The 19765-nt window shown below is 43.9% G+C and overlaps 1 protein-coding gene across 1 annotated transcript in view; it reads left to right on the forward strand.

Moving 5' to 3' along the window:
* Positions 1 to 19765, forward strand: part of POMGNT1 (protein O-linked mannose N-acetylglucosaminyltransferase 1 (beta 1,2-)) — a 532666-nt gene that overhangs the window by 14927 nt on the left and 497974 nt on the right. Inside the window, exon 2 of the mRNA XM_069642286.1 lies at positions 12748 to 12853. Coding sequence (XP_069498387.1) covers positions 12748 to 12853 — 106 coding nt within the window. The remainder of the gene's footprint in view (positions 1 to 12747; positions 12854 to 19765) is intronic.

Here is a 19765-nt window from a genome sequence, read left to right on the forward strand (position 1 = left end):
CAATCCACCGGAGAAGCACTCCTTGAGGGTTCTGGATCCGCTCCTTGTGCAGGAGATTTTGACCCTGCTAGAGAAACGCTCTATAGAACCAGTGCCTGTGGCGGAGAGCAACAAGGGTTGGTATTCCCCGTATTTCGTTATTCCAAAGGACGACGGAGGACTGAAACCCATCTTGGACTTAGAATACTTGAACAAGTTCCTCAGGTAGGACAAGTTCAGGATGGTCACTCTTTCTCCGATCCTTCAGGCCCTCCAACTTCAGGATTGGTTAGTACCTGCTGGATGCTTATTTTCATGTGACGATCCATCTCAAGCACAGAAAATACCTGAGGCACTATCAGTTTCGAGTCCTTCCAACCTCCGCCCGAGGGTCTTCACCAAGCTCGTGGTGGTGGCAGCGCATCTCGAGAGAGGAGGATTCACCCCTCCATGGACGATTGGCTGATCAGGGCGCATTCTCCCGAACAAGCCCTGGATCATCTCAGCGTCACCTACCGCTTCCTTCATAAGCTGGGCTTCTCCCTCAATTTCAAGAAGGCTCATATGAAACCTTCCCAACAGCTCAAGTACATCCCGGCTGTGTTGGACACGTCCTTGGGGATGTGTTCGCCACCCAAGGTGAGGGCTCGACACATTCTCCAGATGGTCACCAAATTTCAACAAGCCCAAAGTCTTCCGGCTTTCGAATTCTTAAGGTTGCTCGGTCTCATGGCTTCCTGCATTTTTCTGGTGCCGGAGGCCTGACTGCGAATGCGATCCCTTCAGTGGGTTCTCCGGGCTCAATGGTCCCAGTTCTCGGGCCGGATGTCAGATCTCCATGTTCCGGTCAAGGTCTCACAGGATCTTCTGTGGTGGGCCAGCGAGGACAATCTCATGAAAGGGCAGCCTTTTTGGCAACCATGGCCAGAGGTAACGGTAGTGACGGACGCTTCCGTCACAGGGTGGCGAGCTCATGCCAACGATCTGACAATCAGCGGTTGTTTGTCTCCATCGGAGTCCAAAATACACATCACTCTTTTGGAGCTGAGAGCAATCGGGCTAGCACTGAAGGCTTTCCTGCCGTCTGTGCGGGGGAGGAATGTCCTGATAATGACGGACAGCACAGTTCCATGCATTACCTCAACAAGAGAGGTGGTGTATGGTCACTCCCTCTGTGCAGGGAGGCAATGCAGCTCTGGATCTGTGCAATTCAGGAAAGACTCTCCCTGGCGGCGGCTTATCTGGCTAGGGTGAACATGGTGGCGGATGCTCCTAAGCAGGCAGGGCGCAGTCTACCACGAGTGGGGAACTAGCTGAAGTCCTTCAAGAGATCTTTGCCCTTTGGGGAACCCCGCAGGTGGACCTGTTAGCCAACGGTGCCAACCGGAAGTGTGAAAGGTACTGCTCGAGCAAATTTCCTCTGAGAGAAGCTCTAGGAGACTTGTTTGTCGTGGATTAGTTATTCCCAATTTGTACACATTTCCTCAGATCCCTGGCATTCCTCAAGTTCTCAGGAGGTTACGACGGATCAAGACCTGCATGATTCTCATGGCTCCGGATTGGGCCTGGAGAGCATGGTACCCGGACCTTCTAGACATGTCCACTTGTCCTCCAAAACATCTTCCCCAAACAGAGGATCTTCTCTCGCGAGAGCAAGGTTGGGTTCTCCATCAAGAGGTCAAGACTCTCAACCTTCACGCGTGATTTCTAAACGGTTGAGATTTAAGTATTGAGACCTCCCAGATGACGTGGAGCAGGTGTTTGTTACGCTCACCTGGCTCCCATAGGGGCGTCGATCTGAACTGGACAGCTGCGGTCTACACCAATGTGACGCGTAGTGCCGAGATGACGGACTGGACTGGCCCACCTAGCTTCGTTTGCTTGGCCCGTTGGAATATTCTTCTGCAAATGGAGAAAGGGAATTAACCACCCGTGGAGTTGAGCGTTAACCCCCCACCCCAACACTACCGCTGTTCTCCCCACTGATCACCTTTGATGTCCCCTCTTATAGTCTCACCTGAGGGTTTGGAAAGATGAGCTCTCCATCCTGCATTGAGCGCAGGGGCACGTAGATAACCAGTTGCTTCACTGGCTCGAAGGAATTGGTGAGTTCCAGAACAATATTGACTCTGAGATTCCCGGCAAGACGCCGTAAGTATGTAGTTCGTAAGAGTTCAAATGTCTGACTTTCACTCTGTTCGATTCCTTGCAGGTTGCAACTTGAACCTAGCGAAGAGTTCCTTGTGGCAACCGGTAATATTCAGGTAATGATTTGTATTATCCAACACAGTTTGATAACATAATGTCAATATGTAGCCTGTTGCTTTCTCCCTTATTCAGGCGCTGAGAGAAAGTACGAAGTCTCGGGGAATAATGCCTCCGGTGGTAAAATCAGGTAAATCTATTGTGGTGAGGAGGGTTCCCCTTGTTTGTCCCTTTGTTTCACCTTGCTGTCCTTTTGTTTCCCCTTAGGGGCCAGGGTTGGGCGAGGAAGCAGTGGAAGTTGCGCCGACCCGTGAAGAGGAATAGTACCCCCGGTGGTAAAATCAGGTAAGTCTATGGGGGGTAACTAATATTGCCTCTGTGTATTCCCTTAGCTCACTTTGCTGTTCTTGTCTTCCCCTTAGGTGCTGTAGTGCGGCGGGAACATGCAGAAGGATGCGGTGGAATGTGAAGATGCTGCGAAGGCCGGTGAGTTCAGCGCGGCGCTGCAGCAGGCGAGGCGACGCGCATAAAATAACTTCTTTCTTCCAGCTCGAAGGCGCGATGGATTGGGAATTCAGGTAAGGATCAAAGGTATTGCTCTTGTTCTAACCTTTTCTCCTTCTTTCTCCCTTTTTTCTAGGAGCTCCAGACTCGAGGCGGGCGTGGCAGAAGACTGGATGCAGACTTGCAGGCACGGTGAGCGTTGCGCTGCTGGATGCAGAATAACGCGAAGCGTGTGCTGCTCTATGGGCATGGTTTAAATAGCCTCCAAAGTAGTCCCAGGCAAGTATTCCTCCCCAGCCCCTCCCGAGTAAAAAAAATAGTCCCTAGGTAAAGTAGTCCCTTCCAAGCCTCTTTTGGCTTGGAGCTCTTGCAGCATGGTCTGCATCAGGTAAGTTTGCAGCATGGTCCTCATCAGGTAAGTTTTAATCTATGAGCCTGGTGCCTATGGTGCCAGGACTGACTCTCCATATGAGCCTGGCGCCATAGACGCCAGGACTGCACCCAAATAGCCCCTAGCAGGGGTTGTTGGGTTTGCTTGGAATAACGTGATGCCTGCTTCCGTGGTTGCTGGGCTTGGTTTTGGTCCCCGGGGGTAGGCATCATGACAGTGTTACTTTTCAGCTAGACGGCCAGCAACAAACTTCCTGTACCATTGTCGCTGGCGTAGGTTTTGCGACTGGTGCAGAGGTAAGAATTTTGTTCCTTTTCAGTGCTCAATTCCAGAGGTTCTCTCCTTCTTACTTTCTTTGGCCCACATGGGTCTTCAGGTGGGAACCATTAAAGGTTACCTGGTAGCGCTTTCTATCTTTAAGCACTCGCCCGAGGAATGCTCCTTTAAGATTCCACTGATTGCTCAGTTTCTGAACGGGTTCACAAATGTGTTCCTGCCGTCGCCTTTTCAGGTGCCGGTCTGGGGCCTTAATTTGGTCTTAAAGTTTGTGATGGGTGCTCCGTTTGAACCTTTGCACTCTTGTCTGTTGAGATTGTTGTCATTTAAGACAGTTTTCTTGGTTGCAGTTACCTCTGCTCGAAAAGTGAGCGAGTTGCAGGCACTTTCTTCTAAGCCACCCTTTATATTGTTCCACAAGGACAGGGTTGTGTTGAGAGTAGGTCCGTCCTTCTACCTAGGGTAGTGTCAGAATTACATTTACGTCAGAAGGTGTTTCTCCCCCTCCTTCTATCCTCCTCCGCATCCTGGTAAGGACGATGCAAGGAGAGGCTCCATAGGTTGGATCCTAGGAGGGCATTGAGATTTTATCTTTCTAGAATGTCCTGGGTCAGAGAGAACGACCAGCTCTTTGTGGGGTATACTGGACACCGATTGGGCCAGGCTGTTTCTAAGCAGACCTTGTCTAGGTGGATCATCCTCACTATTTCAGAATGCTACAAGTTGGCGGGCAATGACCCTCCTGAGGGCTTGCAGGCTCATTCCACCAGTGGCATAGCTACATAGACAGCCCTGCAGAAGGGTGTCCCTGTAAAGCACATCTGTGATGCTGCAACGTGGTCTTCCATACACACATTTGTTAAGCATTATTCCCTATATTTCCCATGCTCAGGATGTTGCTTTTGGTAAGGCAGTGCTTTGCTCTGCCGTTTAATTGGGTATGTCTAAATACTTCCTCCTCCACTCAAGGCTACTGCTTTGGGAGTCTGTCATAGATGAGGAATACGTTGGAGGACACAATCCATTAGAAGAACAAGTTACTTACCAAATGGTAACTTTCTTTCAAATGGATGTTCCTCCAATGTATTCCTCATCGCCCTCCCAGCCTACCCCTCTCGAATTTCCCATGCCATTACAGTTTTCGTTCCCACATGGCTAAGTGCAGTCGATGCTGTATAATGGGCATGTGTGCCACACGTTGTCAGGGGGGGCATGAACTGAGGCTACAGGCGCCGTGCGTGCTACTTATAACATCCGATGACGCCACCCTCGACGGAGACAATCGAGGGACATCGACCCAATGCCATCGACGCATTGGGCCCTCTCTCGGAAATATTTCTGAAGCAGCACAGCTGTGGACATTAGATGTCATAGATGAGGACTACATTGGAGGAACATCTAGTCGAAAGACGTTACCAGTGAGTAAGTAAATTGTTCTTCTTTTTTTTTTTTTTCTCCACATCCCTCTCTTGACCACTCCCGTCGCTCAAAAATTCCTCGGAAACCTGCCACCACACACAATCATATACTTGACGAAGCCCCACCACAGCCCAATATAGTTAATCTAGGTCCACTTAAAATAACATGGTATACAAAAGACAAAGTAAACCTGCCTCTTAATGTCAACATTGCGGCCTTTCTAGCACACTTGAGTAAAAGCTTTGTTACACGTGGTTAAAAGGGCACGTTAGCAGGGTATTTTGACATTGGCAGTATCTGGATCTAGTTATGGGGCTTAGGCAAATGGGTGGCCAGTGGAAAAGGTTGCTCAACAGTGGCAGGGCTGTGTAGTTCCCTATACGCTGCAAAAGCACCGTGGCGGGCACCCGGTCGACCAAGAACCCAGCGTCAAAATCAAGTGTGAGCCATGCAGAAAATAAAAATGAAAGCCTATTTAATAAATGGATATTTTATGATATGTAACCCCACAAACGCGTAAAGAGAGCCAAAGCAGAATTTTACGTGACCGCTTCCTTCTCACTTTCATGGCTTGTCATTCATGAAAGGGGGTTGGGGGTGCAAATGCACCAATAACAAAGCAGCATTTACTTTGAACCCTCCAAAAACGCATATAGTTCGAAATCAAGAATGCAAATATTAAGTCCATGTGAGGGCAAAGAACGCACAGCAAGGTATAGAAGAGAACAGAAAAGCGCGTTTCTAATTTCTGTTTGCAACAATCTTCTTTCGGCACACTTCACTAAGCAATCTGCACTTCTAATTCTCCTGGACCTGTCTGCTGTTTTCGACAGTCAACCACCCTCTACTACTCCCCTATCTTCTCTTGGTTTCTCTGGCTCGGTTCTCGATTGGTTTAAATGTTACCGTTCTGGTGGTTCTGTGAAAAACCTGAGGCGTTTCTCCCAGGCTATTCCTGGGAATCCTTTGTTCAGTTGGCCTGGGGAGGGCCATCGCTCCCGGATCCCATCACTGGGGGTGGACGAGCGAACGAGGTTCACCTGGATAGGGGGTCCTTGGGGACTATGGTAGACATGCCTTCGGGTGCGACAGGGTATTCCTCCCGTTCTGATACACCCCTGCCCAACATCCCCTCCGTTTGCATGGGATATTGTCAACCGAGTCCCATATGCAGGGCTCCAGATAAGGCGAGTACTAGTCCTTTTTACGCATGAAAATCTTGTAAATATGCAAGCTTTAGTATTTTCCTGGGTACATTTACACCAAGGTTTAGAGCAGAGTGCAGTGCAAAGGTCCGGTTACTTGACAGAAACCAGAAGGCTTCTTGTGATTTTTTTATCTACATAAATGTAAATGAAAGCCACCTCTGAAACGGAATGTATTTCTCTGAAGCCTTTCAGAAAAATAAACGGCACACTGATAAAAGGAATGGTTTCTTTCCATTCAGCTTCAAAAGCACTGTGCATATTTTCCTAGAATTTTAGGATTGTATTATTAAGATGGAAAACTAAGTTGCAATTGAGATTTCTTTTTTTTATTTTTATTTTTTTTATTTTTTTTAACAAGTTATGCTTTTTTCCAGTGAAAGCAAACCAGTATTGCACAATTGTATTTCAGAGTTCCGGTGCTGTGTGCATAATCATGCAGAGGCAGATCATTTTTACACTTCTAATTTAATTTACAGTCTAATTATAAAAACAGTGTGTAAAATGACTACGCACAGTCTAGTTTACATCCATTCAACCTTGCAGTCAATGGGGTACATTACTATAAATGGTCAGTGACAGCAGAGACTTTGTTCAAGGGTGAGTAATTGTCATTACACTGATCACGGGTGTTCTAGCCTCTCAAATCTTCAAGACTACACAAAAAACATCCAAAACCTGACTCTCAAAAGAAAGTGCAAGCGCTGTTCAAAAACAAACAAATGAAAGTTACATTGGTAATTGAAATAGAGACTCAGCAAAACCTGTCCCTTTGATAATCAAGATAGGTATTTAACTTTATGTAGCGCTTCATAAATGGTTCGTCATACTTCTAGTACCGTGATCGTTCTACCTCAGTCGATACTCGGTTAACCAACCTCTGAAGGATGTTGGCCAATAAAATAGCTCAGCCGGTTGAGCATCGTTGCTGCAATCTCTGCGTGATCTGTGGGTTGCGGGTTCGAATCCCGCCAAGTCCAACTCAGCCTTTCATCCTTTCGAGGTCAATAAAGGAGCACCGACTTTGGTTTGGTGGTAATTGTGATAAATATGTTCTATGTACAGCGCTCTGCCAAAAGAGCTATATAAATAACCATTTGACCACTAGATTAGATATAGAATTTAGCATGGAGTCCTTGCCTCTCTGCACTGTTGTATTATAACATTGGCATACCATTATTTAGTAATAGCTCCAGGAAATTAGGACTTTCATTAAACATCAAAAGACAATTCTTCTATCGAATCTCAAAACACACAAAACAAATTCATGTATGCTTTACTATATAATTGGCTAGGTTTTAGTGATTTTAAATATATACAGCAGAGCTCAAATGGCCAGAAATAATGAAAGGTGTATTCTGTCACAATGCAGAAAGCTGCCGCATAGAAATGATTTCCATACAGTTTTTTTCACACGTCGGCTGGATGTTGCACACATTTTACTCTCTTGCGAAGGAGAAAAGTCATTTTTACTCTCTTAAAATCACATTTACAATACTCCCACCTCAAAATCTTATCTGGAGCCCTGCATATGTACTTTTCTGTAAGGAAAGGGCAAAACCATCTGGGAAAACAAAGACCATCCCTAATTTCCAACATGAGTTTTACCCCTCTTTCCTCAACCCACTTTTCAACAACCCTACAGTCAAACCCCTTTTTTGACACAAATCTGCAACATATTTATCCTTTTTTTGTAGAACACCACAATTCCCATAATCCCAGTTCCTTATTGAAATACCCAATGACTGAGACGAAGAAGAGAGGGACTAGGAGTACAAGGATTAAAAAGGAAAAATCCCTTAGGAAACAGAAAACCGACTCACACCTTGACAGTAGGCTGTCCCACTAATTTAGTCAAGCAAGGTCAGGCAGACCCAACACCTGGAGTTTAACATCTTCCAGGTGTATAAAGAAAGGCTGCTGAGCAAGAAGGGTCAATTGCTCTTGGGACACCAGGAGGGAGGCTGTAGATAATCCCTACCTGAAGCCCAAGCACTGGGATAAAGCAGTGGACCAGGCCCAGCACTAATAAAGGGGAGCTATGGAGCAGAGATGAGAACCCTAGATCCTTTTCAGCCAAGGACTGACAGATGGAGGGACGGATGTGGAGCAGCGCAGGAGCTCCCTGCACGGTCTGCTAGGCAGAAAAGTTGGATGCGGAGAGTGAAGGCTTCCAAACCCTCCTCCCCCCACCCCCTTCATTGAACTGTGTGTGTTCTCTTGCCACGGGTGACTGCCCGATTCCCTCCTGGGTGAACGACAGAGTTGGGGAGGAGCAAGGATGGCACCAGAGCCCCCGACCGAAGGCAAAGACCAAGGTTAATAGAAGGGAAGGTCAAGACAACCAGTGAGTTCTCTTGTACAATGGGAGAGATCCTGGCTTGTGACATTTAAAGCAATTATGGCAACAAGTAACTGCTGCATTGTGGATCATGTAGTTATAGGAAGCAGAGAAAGAATCCAGTGTATATAATGTTGTGAAGCAACAGAGTGGTCAGGCGAAGATAAATTAACCTTCTCGAAAGTCTGACAAATGTGAAGGGAGACTCCCAGAAAAAGGGGGAGTTTTGATGGGAAGGTGTCTAAAGTGCACTGTTGAAATCAAGACTTACTCGTGCCCTACTGCAAACCTGAGTAAACCCTGCTAATGAATGCTTGAACTTTTGAAACAATATGATACTTCTGACAGAGTGGTCTGGCACGGCATGTGCTCAATTGAAGGCCTCTGTAAGGTATCCAGCTGAGAGTTGGCAAAGGATTGTGAATCGAAGTGGACCTGCAACGGGTGAAGCAAAATACTGTGCACAATCCTAAGTCGTCTATGTTGCTACTGCCAAGAAAGTTGATGACAAAGTAGATGTTGGTCCAAGCCTGAACATGGGAGATCAATTGAAAAGCTTTGGTTTAAATCAAGTTTGTGTTAAACTGAATAAACATTGGTTCGAGCCTGACATTGTGTTAAAACGAATCTGAGCTTGGCGTAGGGGGGCCGGGGGATCTGTGTTGAATGGTGAATCACCTGAGAAATTGAGTATGTGTGAAATCCTAAGAGGAAAATAACTTGTTTGTTGCATCAGACCCTTTGAAAGAAGAGACTTTGAAAGGCAGAGACTTGGGCACGGAAGGCCCTGATGCTAATGTTTGAACTGCACCCTCGTGCCAGAGAAGCCATAGACTGTGCTAAGCTTGAGTATGCCGCCTTGTCCCGTGCTGAAAATGTGGGGAAAGGGAGGCAAACGGCTTGGATATCCTGACATATCATTTCTTGAACACCTTTTCTTTTGCATAACATTTTTCCTAACTATTTGTATTTAGAGGTAAGCATTGGCAATAGGTTTATTAGTATATGCCCTTTTATTTTTACAAGACGCCACTAAGACTACGTTTATTATTTTTTGATGGTTGTAGCTTGCTCCCACCTTCAGATTTAGGATTAGATGGGTGTTTTTCAAACCCTTTTAGAAGTTCAATAAACACCCTTGAACTGTGATCACTGGTCTGTCATCTTTCTGTTCATACCATGGTTTCCTTACAATTCCTATTCTGTTTCTTTGGCAGGTATCATTTCTTCCCCCTTCTCCACTACATCATGGTGTCGCACAAGGGTCTGTGTTGGGGCCTCTTCTGTTTTCCCTTTCTACATATTCTCTTGCTTCCATGTTCTCCTCCTTTTGGGACCTCCAATCCTCTCAATGCTGATTAAATCCAGCTATTTCTTTCTTTTATCTTCCTTTTCCTCCTCCATCCACAGCACTGTATCATCCTGCTTTATGTAGCCTTCCAAACTTGGATGGCGGACCAAAACCTTGTTCTCAATTCACCTAAAATGGAGGTTCTTTTCTTTCCTGCCTTCTCCATTCCCCCCTCTCCTTTCAATTTCCTTTCCCCCTTTCATCTCTTCCTATCTCATCCACGGCTCATAATCTGGAAGTGTATTTTGACTTCTTTCTTTTACTCTCCACATCTCTTCTCTCTCATGCTATTGCCATGCTCACTTATGTAATATTCGTAAAGCCCAACCTTTTCTTTCCTTTCACGCATGTAAGCTTTTGGTTTCTTCTCCCAACTGTTTACGTATTTTCTACTGTTAATCTCTTCTCTTTGTCCTCCCCCTTTACCAATTTACCCGTCTCAAATCCATATACAGTTCGTCAATTTGCCTCCTTTTGTGTGTCTCTCACCTCGAGTCTATTACCCCAGTTCTTACCGCTCTTAGTTGATTACCTTTTCATTCTGAGCTTCAACTTTCTTTGACTTTTTTTTTTAAATGTCTCCACAATCTTCCCTCCATAGTTACTTGATATTCCCCCCCCCCCTACTCATTCGCTCCGTTCCTAATCTGTTTCTCCTTGTGACACCACCTCCTCCTTTTGGTCAGTCCCGTTTGCGCCCTTTCTCCCTCATGGCCCAGTTGCATTGGAATGCACTCCCACTCGCTTTAAGTTCCCTTTCTTCTTGTAGTTTGTTTCGCTTCCACTTGCGGGATCACCTTCTGACCTCCTTAATTTGCTTTTATTCGTCCATGTCCATTTTTCAGTCATTGATTTAACATTAAGCACTTTAGTGTACATTGCGCAATAAAAATAAATTACAAAAAAAATAAGATATTAACAAAGCAATCTATGGAATATTGTAGAGGTAATGCCACTGAATGAAACTGCGCGTGAAAGTCTAACGCCCTCCACGCACTAAAACAAGCCATAGCAAGAGTCATAAATGCATGTCCCACACCACACATCCTGGATTGAAGAGAACCGAGGATTTTATTTAAGTATTCCATTCATGATCAAGTCTGAGAGGAAGTGGAAAGCGCAGATTAAAGGAATCAACAGAGACCCGAAATAGCTCCTGCACAAGGAGACCTTTACAATACAAAACAATTGGATGAGACAGCTTCAACATAGATAATAAACATATCACTGACATTATCCACTGATGGCCTGAAACCGAACCCCCTTACCTTGCGGGCATTCATACATCTTGGATAACTGGCGGAACGTTTGGCAGTCCCATGCCTCGTGCGGACCCTCTGCACGACCCTAACCTCAGCAGCACTCTTTTTCTGATAAAGCCACCATTTGGATCCTGTCCTTACTGGATAATAGATCTATGAGAATTTCCTCTCCATCAGCCTCTGCCGAACCTGCACGCGTTGTGCCCCAAGGTTTCTGTCTGTCTCCCACCTTATACAATATATTCACAAAGCATTGTTCGACGATCTCGACTATCTGGGTGTCACCTACACTAATTATGAAGATGACACCCAGATACTCCTACCTATCACCGGCGACAACAACACCAACGCCTAAATACTTAATTACATCTACAGTATCATTCAAGCTTGGATGGCCAAACAGACCGTCTCAATGACGAGAAGGAGCGTCTCCTTTTAGGCTGCAAGCTCAAAGTCAACAGACTAGACAAACAATATGACGCTTTAATATTAACGGTAACTCCATCAAGGTTTCCAAGGATGTGAAAACTCTTGGTATTTACATTGACTGTTCTCTAAACCTAGCAAGACAGGTTAATGCATCAGCATCCTAAACTACATACACCTGCAAGTTAATTACGGCCGGCAGACTGTTCCTCTCCACACCCAACTGTATCTCCATTGCCAGAGCCTTAGTACTCTCCAAGCTAGACTACTGTAACACACTCTACCTTGGAACAAGTCAACAGATCTTGAAAAAGATGCATGTTCTTCAAAACAATGCCATTGGGGCAGCTCTGAATATCCCCAGATCTCAACACATATCTGAGGTAAGGCGCAACCTGAATTGGCTATCGGTCACACAAAGGATTTCCTTCAAAGCCTTCAAATGTCTTGCTAATCTAGCACCAATATGCCTAAATAAGAACTTTGCACGTAATACTTCAGATCGTCCGATGAGATCGGCGCAGGCACATTGCCTCAAAATCCCGAATTTCAAGCTACAAAAAGCAGGAGGTAGTAGTAGTTTCCCCGTCCTAGCAGCCAAATTATGGCACACTCTACCCCTACCATTAAGAACTGAACATGCCTAACACCCATTCAGGAGGAATGCTAAAGCCTGGCTCCTCGCCCAAGAGTCCTAGCTACCCTCCGGCCTCACAACCCTAACCATCAGCGGCCCCATAATGTATGATATGCCAAAATGTAACTAAGTAGTCTCATTCTATAAACCCTGCAAATGATATCTTGGACAAATGTATATTCTGTAACTTGTGTAACTTTATTTCTGTCATTGTTTGTCACTAACTTATCTATGTAAGAAATGCACCCAGATGCCTCCGGGCTTGGAGTGCCATAAAAAATGCAAGCTTTTCGAAAAAAAAAAAAAAACCTGGCTTCAATATGGCAATTTCCACCAGCACGTGCAGTCAACCGATCCTTTGGTCCACAAAGTGCGGCAAATAGCAACCTGTTTACTTAATGATCTGGGGGCGTCGGACAGAATTTGCAATCCTTGGTCTCAGTGCTACCTAACTTCTTCACTTTCTGCCACATTTCCCCTCTATAGCTTTTTTCCTCCTTGAATATTCCTCTTCCGTCCCCAATGATGATTGAGCATTACAGTAGAAGTAACTGAATGGGAAGGCTTCCTTTGGGACCTTGCTGTCCACTGGGAATTGCTGAGTTATTGCAAAGAATGTGCTATCGAAACCTCATCAATAGTCTGAGGTTTGTCCCTTTTTGAATTGCAAAAGTTTGTGCATCCACACAATGATGGTGGTATGTCATCCTGCCTTTCACCCCTCTAACTGGCTTTGTTTTGTTTCCTGCAGACTGCTGCGGTTTTGTTTTTGCTGGTGACAGTGATTGTAAATATCAAGCTGATCCTGGACACAAGGAGAGCCGCAAGCGAGGAGGAAAATGGACAAGACTATAGTGGTGAGATTCTAGACGGGGGTTTGTCATCAGCATTTCCTGAGGTATTTTGGAACATGCCTGTTGAGTTTTATATAATTTAGAAAGCTTGCAGCCAATGATGAACTGATATTATGGTAGGTGCACGCCTCTCTCATCCTCAGTATAAAATGGGGAGGATAATTGTCTAAGGCAAGGACAGATGGTGTTTCAATTGTTATGCTATACAGTAAATGCTGTGAAATGTTCTTGTTAAATGCTGCAGAACATTTCATTAAGAAAAGATTGCCCATGTCACAAAGTGAATCATGTCTCAAATAGTGCCATCCCATTGTTCCCACCCTCAACTTGGCCACAGGAGATTTCATACTGGAATGGTATCCCAGGAAAATTGGTATTTTCAAATGAAATCTTCATCTATAAAATGGTTTCTACGCCATGCCAACGAGGTAATTCCATCCCATTTTATATCCTCTGTTAGCCACAGCAAATGTAATGTCTCATGACAATTTACACAGGAAAAAAATAATTTGTGACCTTTTGAACACATCCATGAACCTACACCAAATGTAGCAAACGTTTTGCCACATCACAATAAATGCCTGATTTCATGACCTCTGAATGATTGTGTGGAAAAATAAGGGGATACATTTTTTTTTTTTTAAAGTATTTGAATACTAATATTCGACATGCACTGTACAAACCAAAAACATGCATGTACAAAGACGAATATACAGTCCAACATCCAAGCATATTCGGGCAAGTTAAGGCCAAATGGGAAACGCACAAATGTGAAAACGGTAGCGGCAAACACGCAATTGTGCTGTATTTCAGGTATGTGCAGTACAACCTGAAATTACACAACCACACAACGAAACACATGTGTACAAATAAAGTATGGCCGCACTGACCTTTGGAGCTTGCTCTCATTTCTGGTATATGCACAACACACTGAAAACCTTGACAAACCTACTGAAATAGGACACTCGTATGAAAATGGCCATTCTGACTTCTTTGGGAAAAGGGAATTGCCACAAGAAAGATGCAGAAAACCCAAATGAAAAATAGACATGCTGCAATGGTCACAGACACTACACATACATAATATATATATATATATATATATAACCTAGGTCAAAATTAAGATTCGATGAGCAGCTCCTGGGTATCCAGCATTAACCAGTGACCGGAAGCTACCATGGCACGACATGGTGCTAGTACATAGTGTTATGCAAATCTAACTCGCACATAACATAGAAACCTATAATTTTGTCTATTGTGTATGCCCCCTTATGCTTTAAATTACATATAGTGGGGCCCTAAAATGTATTTACAGATTGTCCCAAACAAACATAGTTAAATTCACATAGGTATCTTTGTTCGCCATTAGTTGGCTTTGGGAGCCAAATATAACTCCTGTATATATGCTTTTTAACAAAGAGTTACGTTTACCATCTATAAAACCTGGAAAGTAGTGTAAGTTGGTGTTTTAACTTGCGTTGTCATGATGTGATAAACTTTTTAGTGGGGTACCAATTGACTTCTAGAGTATGTGTGGCCACAAAATGTGCACTCATCACCCATCAAACTGGGTGAGTAAACGTATGCTGTGTATGTATAGAATTGAGGTGGCGAGTGACTTTTATAACTACTAGTAGCTTGCAACTGGAATTTGTGTCCCATGATGTAAATATACGTTACATAGGGTTAGGATGAAACCTATGGAGCAATCCCTTTTGCAAAAATTAATTTGCTATTAACTTTTTACTCATTTGACGTATGTGCCTGATATTTTTTAGAGCGAGTGTGGCCCGGGCCCCCTAAATTTTAATAATTGAAGCAGTTCACCGACGTTTCAAAAATGAATAGGATTTTACCAATCCCATGCAATTTCCGATGGGTGAAAAGGTACATCCTTTTGAACAGGTGCACAGCGACAACCGCTGGATAGATTTTCACCAAATAAGGAGCTATTATTGCGTAAAGCGATGCAGCTGTGCCTTGTGGTGGTTTGCTTTAAATCTTTCCAGAAGTTATTTAAACTTTTGACAGGATGGGATGACCCTCCCCTGCCAGGCCTCCAGATAAGGTACGTACCAGGCCTTTTTACGCGTGAAAATCTTGTAAATACGACAACTTTATTATTTGCCTGTGTACATTTACACACTAGTTTAGAGCAGAGGGCAGTGCAAAGGTCAGGTTACTTGACAGAACAGAAACAGAAGTGCAAGCCACTGATAAAATGCCTCTGAAACAGAATGTATTTCTCTGAAGCCTTTCGAAAAAAGAAACTGCACACTTTGATAAAAGGAATGATTTCTTTCCATTCAGCTTCTGTTTTGTTGATGCTCATGGGGAAAACAATCACTGTGCATATTTATTTTCCTAGTATTTTAGATTGTAAAATTAATAAGATGGAAAACTAAGTTGCAATAGAGAATTAATATTTTGTAACAAATTATGCTTTTTTTCCCCCAGTAAAAGCAAACCAGTATTGCACAATTTGTATTTTTCAGAGTTCCTGTGCTGTGTGCATAATCATGCAGAGGCAGATCATTTTTACACTTACAATTTAATTTACACTCTAATTCTAAAAACAGTGTGTAAAACTTTTAGTTTACATCCATTCAACCTTACAATCAATGGGGTACATTACTGTAACTGGTCAGTGGCAGCAGAGTCTCTGTTCAAGGGTGAGTGATTGTCATTACACCAATCACAGGTGTTCTAGCCTCTCAAATCTTCAAGACAATTAAAACATTGAAAGCCTGACTATCCAGAAGTGCAAGCGCTGTTCAAAATGAAAGTTACATTTGTAATTGAAACTCAGCAAACACAGTCCCTGTGATAATTCAGATGGGTATTTAACTTTGTGGTGCTTCATACATGGTTTGTCCAACATCTAGGCACTGTGATTATTATACCTCAGTCTGAAGGATGCTAGCCAATAAGGTAGCTCAGCTGGTTGAGCACTCGTTGCTGTGATCTGTAGTTTTGTAGATTCGAATCCCGGCAAGCACATCTCAGCCTTTCATCCTGTCAAGGTCGATAAAGGAGTACCGACTTCGATTTGGTGATACTTGTGATAAATGTTATATGTACAGTGCTTTGTCAAAAGCGCTATGTAAATAATCATTTAACCATGAGATTAAATATGGAATTTAGAATGGAGTCCTTGCCTCGCTGCACTGTTGTATCATAACATTGGCATACCAGTAGGTAGTAATAACTCCAGGAAACAAGGACTTCCATTAAACATCAAAAGGCAATTCTGCTATCGAATCTCAAATCACACAACATAAAAATCATGCTTGCTTAACTATGTAATTGGCTAGGTTTTGTGTTCAACATTTAAATATATACAGGATAGATCAAATGGCCAGACCTTAGAGAAATAATGAAGGGTGTATTCTGTCCCAATGTAGAAAGCTGCAGCATAGTAATGATTTCCATACAGTTTTTGAACACATCGGCTGGATGTCGCATACATTTTACTCTCTTGCAAAGGAGAGAACTCATTTTTACTGTCTTAAAATCACATTTAATCTCGAAGTTTAAAAATAGGGAGTAAAATACTCCTACCATAAAATCTTATCTGGAGCACTGCCCATCCTAAATAAGCTTTTATAAATCTCCCAGGGTGCATTGCAGCAACAGACATTTCATAAATCAAAGGTCACCTTTTTCTTTTCTTTTTTAATCCACGCATGCTTGTCTCACATTAAATTAATGGTGCATTCTCTCAAGAACTAAGGAGACCACTAGAACTCATTTTAAAATGTATGCCAAAACCTCTCTTCCCAGCTCCTATCGCAGAGTGGTCACTGGCCATAGGACTGTAATTGGGGATGGCTGTGGGGGAGCCCTAGTGCATATCTGAAACCGATGCTGATAATATCCAGTATGACACATGTGGTGATGGGGCGGGAGGGAACAAAAAACGTTGGTGGTGTGATACATAGCATAACAAAAACTCTTGGAATTCAATTGAAGTGACCATACAGTCGTGGATAAACCCCTTGAAATTTGATAAAGTGTTGGGTGCTATGCCGCATTAACTCTTTCCCCTGTTGTGAAGCCCATGACGTAAGTTATGATATCAGTGATACCTAGAGCACACCGATTTCAACACAAATTACATTACAGCGTACATCATGGTAAGTCATAGTAAAATATTCTCTGCTCTATTTCAAGACATACAGCACATATATTGTATATGTGCATGTGTAGTGCATACTAAGAGAAATGCTATATACTTGGAGGCCCTTGATGGGGTTAAGTGGCCACTGGGCTTTGCCACCAGGTTGTATTGGCAGGCAGCCATGTGGCAACTGCCCATGATTGTCATTGGTGTGCTGTAGTTTCAGTGATTTTATCAGTGATGTAGTAATTGTTGTATGTGATGTCATCAGTGTTCTCATGGGATGTGCAATGGGAGACTCTAAAATGCAGTATTCCTTTCTTCCACAAATATCTCTTGTGACTGCTTTCCCAGTGACAGGATGTGTGATCAGGTTTTCGATTCTCAGCCTTCATGGATCCATAGTCCCGGAGCAGATGCCTTGCTCCTCTTTCCGATATGTATCAAATCTTCCTTCTGCTGCCCTGAGCCTAGATGCCGGCTTTCCGGGGTCCTGTACACCAAGCTAAATCATTCCTTAATGTTCCACAGGACTCCTGGGTGTCTCTTAGAGATGATGTTCGGGTCAGTCAGGAGAGAGGAAGAAGTACCAATCCCTACTAGGCTGCCTTCCTGACTTGGTTCTTGCCACCTGGTCTCTGAACTGTTACTAGGCTCCCTGACCCCCACTGTAACCTCCTCTTGCCTTGTTAAATATGCCTAGGGCCTGACCAGCCCTACGGTACCAACTATTTCTAGCTGGCTAGCCTGATTCTGGCTCCTTGCCCCTCTTCCTAATATCTTAACAGTCTGTGTCTCCTCTCTGGGTTTTCTCAGTCTGCGCCATCCTCCTCTGGGGTGGTTCTTCTCACTCCCCACTCTAGGGTATTCTCAGGCTCTCCACACTGTGGTAAGTCAGAATCGGAAATGGACCAAGTGGCATTTTAGTTAAAGGGTTCTTTATTCTGAACTTTCTGAAAACCTAAGCTGTCCCTACTATTGACAATAATCTAAAGAAAGAAAACTAAGGGTGCTTGTCGGGATTTCTTACAATTTAAGTCAAGTCAAGTCTGTCAGCCAGAAACCTATTCTGGCCTGACTTATGTCCCTACCACTTTAAACAGAGGAAATAACCTAACTTTTAACAAAAGCAATATGTAATGAGGACCGTTGCCGAAACCAAAGAATGGTGGTTGGCGTCTGACCCCACCGTAATGTCTTTCTTAAAGCTGAACTCCTGATCCCTGTTACAAATTTCCATTCAGTACACTAAGTTTCTCATGGGAGCACCAACTTCTTTGGAGATTTGAGAATCAGTCTCAGATTAGTCTTTCTTTCCATTGGGCTTCGCAAATGCTCTGTCCGAGTCTCCGGTTTGTATTGTCGTTGGGACACTTTCAGGTTTGTATGTCCACACCTGGTATTTTCCCTGGGCTGGGCTCCCCACCCAGGAATTCTACTGCACTCTCTCCAGTTGTCTGTCTCTGGGTTTTTACCCCTCTCTTGGGTCTTTGGTTCTTCCCCTCTTTCCTCTGCTTCTACGTTGACTGGAACCTTTGCTCCCTTCCGTAAGTAAGAGAAGGATTGGGAACACCTTGCTCAAATACGCCAACCTTATTCCAATAATGTTCAAAGGTGAGCCATCCAGTTAAGGCTGTATAGTTGGAGTTAAATCCACTTTCAGATTTCTGAACAAAAATGACCAATTCAATGTTTGTTGATGTTCTTGAAATCCTCTTTTAATCTTGTGATATTATAAGAAATAAATGTAAAGCTGATTTGCTATTGAAACAAAATTGACACATCTTTCAAATCATATGTATGAGTCCTTATTGTGCTTCAAATATAATGTCCTTAAATATTTCTCAAATCTTTCTCTCAAATCATTTTTGACACGTGTTTCCCCATTGGAACTGCCAATGGTTCATTAGGAGAAAGTAAACATTCCTAATAATGTTGTTGTTTTAAAGATCACATTACATTTCATACATTTAATTAGTGAGGCTTCAGGTAAGTAGTAAATGCTTTGTGTGTCCAGATGTTCAAAAACAAGTATTAGCAGGATTGTCTCCTGATCATATCAAGAAATCGAATATTCCACTGGGTCCTTTGTTTGTCTTAAAAGTCCTGTATTGGCCATGATAAGCCATTCGAGCTGTCCCCTGGACGAGGGTGCTCCCTTCCGCCTGATGTTCTGTGAGGCTACGGCATCGGTTGCAGCATTTCAATCCTGCACGGGCATCCTCCTTATACTTGTGGCTCTTCAGGACTGGGCTTCTCCGGGCTGTATACCGGCAGGGCTGCCATGTGTTCTGCATGCTTGTCTATGCCTGCGTTCAGCACGCTGGGTGGGTGCCTCTGGTCTGTTGCCACTACTCCCAGGAAGTGGTCTCCTGGACTGTGCTGCTCCACGGCCAGCTCTACTGGCTGATTGAAGCTTTATCTTCCCCATGACACGGAGGGAGTTCTCCAGCCTTCCATAAAACCACCCTGGAATGGAGAATCTGCTAGTTATCCATAGTACAAATCTAAAGACTGAAGGAGAAGGGATCCTATATAGCAGAACTCCACAGAAGACTTGATGATTAAAAAAAAAACTATGTGCTATAGTCTCCTGGTTTCATCCACACAAATTACAAAGTTGTTTGTTACTGTGTGGTAGTTTCATTGTGGCGTGATGGAGATGCATGAAGAACGAGAGAGGGCATTTGTGGGTGTGGGAAATGGTTGGGGAAGAGGAAGCGTTGGTTGTGTTTGGGGGACTCCCATTGCCCTCTTTAAAAGAAAGTCCCCTGATGAAGCCTACCACCAAGTAA

This window comes from Ambystoma mexicanum, chromosome 1q (assembly GCF_040938575.1).
Source record: "Ambystoma mexicanum isolate Mex_15411 chromosome 1q, UKY_AmexF1_1, whole genome shotgun sequence".
Taxonomy (NCBI): Eukaryota; Metazoa; Chordata; class Amphibia; order Caudata; family Ambystomatidae; genus Ambystoma; species Ambystoma mexicanum.